Below are 4,219 nucleotides of genomic sequence, written 5' to 3'. Positions count from 1 at the left end.
AGGCGCCACTAGAATTTTGAAGTAAATAGGTGGTTGCAGTCTCACTGAGCACTTCTGCATAAAGATCCATAGGGCTGTGTGATTTGCAGAAAAATTCAGAGGTTACAATAAATAGTTGAGTTATAATAGTTATAATAAAGTGAGTACTAAAAAAAATCTGAATCTTAAAATTCCTTCTGCAGTTCAGGGGTACAACTGGGAAAAAAAGACTTTTTAATTTAAAATGTTTGTGTTAGAAACTCGCCAGGTAGATACCAATTTACATTGAGGGATGGAAAAGGTTTAAAGAAGATGACAATGGTGGACTAAGCTTGCACAATGCGTGTTTGCAGTTTGACTGCTTGTAGTCTCAAGAGCATATGTCACAGTCAGACAACAAAGGAGCATAAAGTGAACATTTATGCTACTGGGATCTGTATTGTATAATCACTGGTTAATAATTTGATGAGAACTGCATGAGAAAATTATTGTGATATGTTAACATTTTTAGGATATTGATGATTGGGTTTATGATATACAAGTATATCAAAGTATTATGCCAAAATAATAATAATTAATTGAAAATTAAAAAAATTAAATTTAAAGCCTTAAAACAATAAGCCCTATTTCCTCCGTGGTGCAAGAAAAACTGCAAGCAGAATTTTTCAGGTTTGTGATTCACATACAAAACAGAAAATAAACCTGCATCTGATATCCTAAAATCGATTTAGTGAATAAGATTAAGTGGAATTAACAAAAACACATTTGAAACTAGAATGTGCAAACTGTTAGTAAATGAAATTAAATAAGGTTGTAGGGTGTAACAGTGAGTGGTTTGTAATGCTTATTTGCCAGAAGTGAAATAATATTTTTTTTATTACAGAGGTTGGCCTTGAAATTTCTTGATGTGGTGTTTGTTATAATTGATGTTGCAGAAACACCAGTAAGTGCTATTTACAGATATTAAGTTTCTCTCTTCTCTTTTGTAAAAGTTTTTTCCTAACACTATTTTGTGTTTTATTAGGATATAGGGAATGATTTTGAAATAACAGAAGTACCAATCTTTATATTCTTCAAGGATGAATTAGAGGTAAGTGATCATACAGATTTATATAATGCTAATTTGTTTTTGTTTTTTGCTGTGTCAGTTTGTTTTCCATTTTGAGTAAGTAAACTCCATTGTAAGTAATAATTGGATGTTTTAACACAATGCACCAAAATGGAGAAAAAAACATGCATTACCTTTTAGCAAACCAACATCCCACAACACTTGATACTTGCATTGTGTTGTGCTGCGGTTGTGTGTTAGGCTTTATTGTACAATAGTTTGGAGCGCCATTCACAATGAATGTACTGCAACACACCTCACTCACATAGAGCAAGTGTGTTGCCATGTAATGTGGTAAACCTTTGGTGATGCACAAATATAATATGGCCTTCAATATTTGGTACAGTTCTTCTTGTGACATACTGTAAGGGCTGTGGTAAGCTGCAGCTGACTGCCATGGACAGTTCCAATCTCAAGCAAATGGATCCCAAGCAGTTGGGTCTCCTTTTATTTCATTTTTGCACTTGGCTGATGCAGAGTGGATGCGACAACTGTGGTCTAAAGATCTGAACTGCGGCAGTAATCACATGCAAATCTTGTTGCTTGTGGTGCAGTTTGCCTCTCCCAGCCGCATAGCAGCAATTTGCTGACGTTGTGAAGTTTGAAGCTCTGCAAGGCTGCAGAAGAAACACCTTCATCAGTGAACCTGGGTGATCCAGCATTTCTGGATTTCTTAACCTCCTGGGCGGTAACCCCAGGTGTAACTTGGAGTAGAAAAAAGATGCTAAAAGTGGCAACCCTATGAGAAAAAAATAGTAAATTGAGTCTTACCTGATCCGCCGGCGTCCCGTGTTGTCTTTTGTGTCTTCTTTCTTCCTTCGCGTCTTCTTCCTCCAGTGTTTTCTGCACACGATGAGTCACCGGGGAGTTCCCGGTGACCTCGGTGCGTGTGTGCACTGCTAGAGGGGCGGAAAATTCAAAATCCATTTGTATTGCATTCAATACAAAATAACTGTATTAAATGTAATACAGTGGAATTATAAGTGTCAAAGCAGTACACTGTCTTGCATGATCATTTTTTTTACAGTATAATATAATAGTATGGGTATTTTTTTTTATATTTATTTTAAAAATTAAAAAAAAATATATTTTATTTTTTTTTTATTTATTTAATTTAATATTTTGACTTGAATTTGTGCTTCCAACTTTTTTAAACTCATACTAATAATATACTGAAAAAACATGAAAAACAATGTACCGCTTTTAGACATATAAATCCAGACAGACATTTGCAACTTGTTAGCAAGTGTTTCAATCCTAGACCAGATCCATTCCAAGTTTGTTGGATCACCCAGCTTGACTGATGAAAGTGCATTTTCCCCAGCCTTAGACAGCTTTATTAATCAGGCCCTGTGTTTGAATCTAGCTTTAAGTTACTATCACTATTTGCTAGATTCATTTATTACTTCCTTTATAAGCTCTCTGCTCCTTGGGCAAAAGGGACACTGATTCACTGCCCAGTTATTAGGTTTAGAAATAAAAGTGACTATAAACAGGTTATTTTGACCAGAAAATGCCATCTCAGTTTTACCTCTAGATGGAGTTAGACCTCTAGATGGAGCTGTGACCTTATGTAAAGTATATTACAAACACATGTCATCTGAGATACTGTTTGTTACACATTTTACATGACGACACAGCACCATCTACTGGCGATCAGCAATAATGTACACAAGATTATTTAAGAGAAGGTAAACCCTCATAACCAATTTAAGTACAAACATAAACAAGGGGAAAAAGTCAAACAGACTGAGCCCATGTTATTTTATTATTTTTCCCTTTTAATAAATGTTTGTATTTTTTCACATTTTTTTATTGGCATTGTTTTAAATGATAGCAGTGATTGCCACATTTTGGGACTGTACAAATTATGCAGGACTAAAGCTAAAGCTAAGGTGAAGCTTTAAAAATTAAAAAAGTATGCATCTAATATGAATTTGTTTTACTGTTTTAATGCATAGATTTAATTTTGGAAACATGAGCTTCGAGCTTTGGAACAAGTTCACAGTCACCATTTCAGGATAGATATCACACTAAGTAACATTTACTGAAACCTGTTTATAGTCACAAAACTTTGCTGTATCAATATGAGTTGGTCTGCTGCATGATGTATGACAAAGTTACCTCCACCTGCACTGACATGTGTAATAGATCTGTTTTACCATATTTGATTAAAGTACATAACTAATGTTCGTCTGTTTACTTAAGAATAATTTCTTTATGGTACTTATTTCATCAAACTGTTGCTTTCAGGTGGATCGTGTAACAGAAGCCAACGTAAAATTGGTAGAACAAAAGCTACAAGAGCTCTGTTACTAGGAACAATTTACAGAAATGTTGACAGATTTATAGTTACATTTAAACTGAAAACAATAAACACTCAAGCATTTATAAATGTTGATGCAAAAGCACATTCAAAACAAGTTTTCTTCTATGTTTTAAGAAAAAATAAATCAATAGTATCTGTGTCATTCTTTGTACTTCTCTATTATGCAGGTTTGTCATTTACATCCTCTATTAAATGTACAGTGTTATGTATTATACTGGTGCTTTTTAAAGATTAATAATAGCATATTAATACATAATAATACATCTGAAGACCTGTAACTCCATTAACCTCCCTAGCGGTTCATTTCTTTCCGGTTTTATATGTCTAAAAGCGGTACATTGTTTTTCATTTTATCAAATTTTCATTTCAAATTTATTTTACAGTATAATATAATAGTATGAGTATAATAAAGTTTGAAACACAAAATCATGTAAAAACAATACATTCAATACATTAAAAAATCTATATATTTAATTAAAAACATTTTTTTAAATTTTTTTTAAAAAATACATATTATACTTATACTATCATATATACTGTAAAATAAATGTTCTTGAAAACAATGTACTGCTTTTACACATATAAATCCAATGTATTGCATTCAATACAGTTATTTTGTATTGAATGCAGAACAAAAAAATTTTGAATTTCCTGCCCGGCCCCGCCACCAACGTACACACGCACTGACATCACCAGGAACTCCCCTGTGACTCATCGTGTGCAGAAGCTGGCCGGAGGAAGAAGAAAGAAAACAGAGGACGTCCATCGCCGCGGGACGCCGGCGGATCAGGTAAGCACTCCAT

General features: G+C 33.8%; 1 protein-coding gene across 1 annotated transcript in view; it reads left to right on the top strand.

Annotated features, from left to right (window-relative positions):
• LOC140327704 (uncharacterized) overlaps window positions 1–3,558 on the top strand; it is a 7,148-nt gene extending 3,590 nt beyond the window's left edge. The window contains exons 3-5 of the mRNA XM_072407064.1: window positions 863–922; window positions 1,004–1,069; window positions 3,341–3,558. Of these exons, the coding sequence (XP_072263165.1) occupies window positions 863–922; window positions 1,004–1,069; window positions 3,341–3,406 (192 nt within the window). The 3' untranslated portion in view covers window positions 3,407–3,558. The remainder of the gene's footprint in view (window positions 1–862; window positions 923–1,003; window positions 1,070–3,340) is intronic.
• The last annotated feature ends 661 nt before the right edge of the window (window positions 3,559–4,219 follow it).

The sequence above is a fragment of the Pyxicephalus adspersus genome, chromosome 3 (genome assembly GCF_032062135.1).
Source record: "Pyxicephalus adspersus chromosome 3, UCB_Pads_2.0, whole genome shotgun sequence".
NCBI classification, from domain to species: domain Eukaryota; kingdom Metazoa; phylum Chordata; class Amphibia; order Anura; family Pyxicephalidae; genus Pyxicephalus; species Pyxicephalus adspersus.
This window is presented reverse-complemented; position numbering and strand designations above follow the sequence as displayed.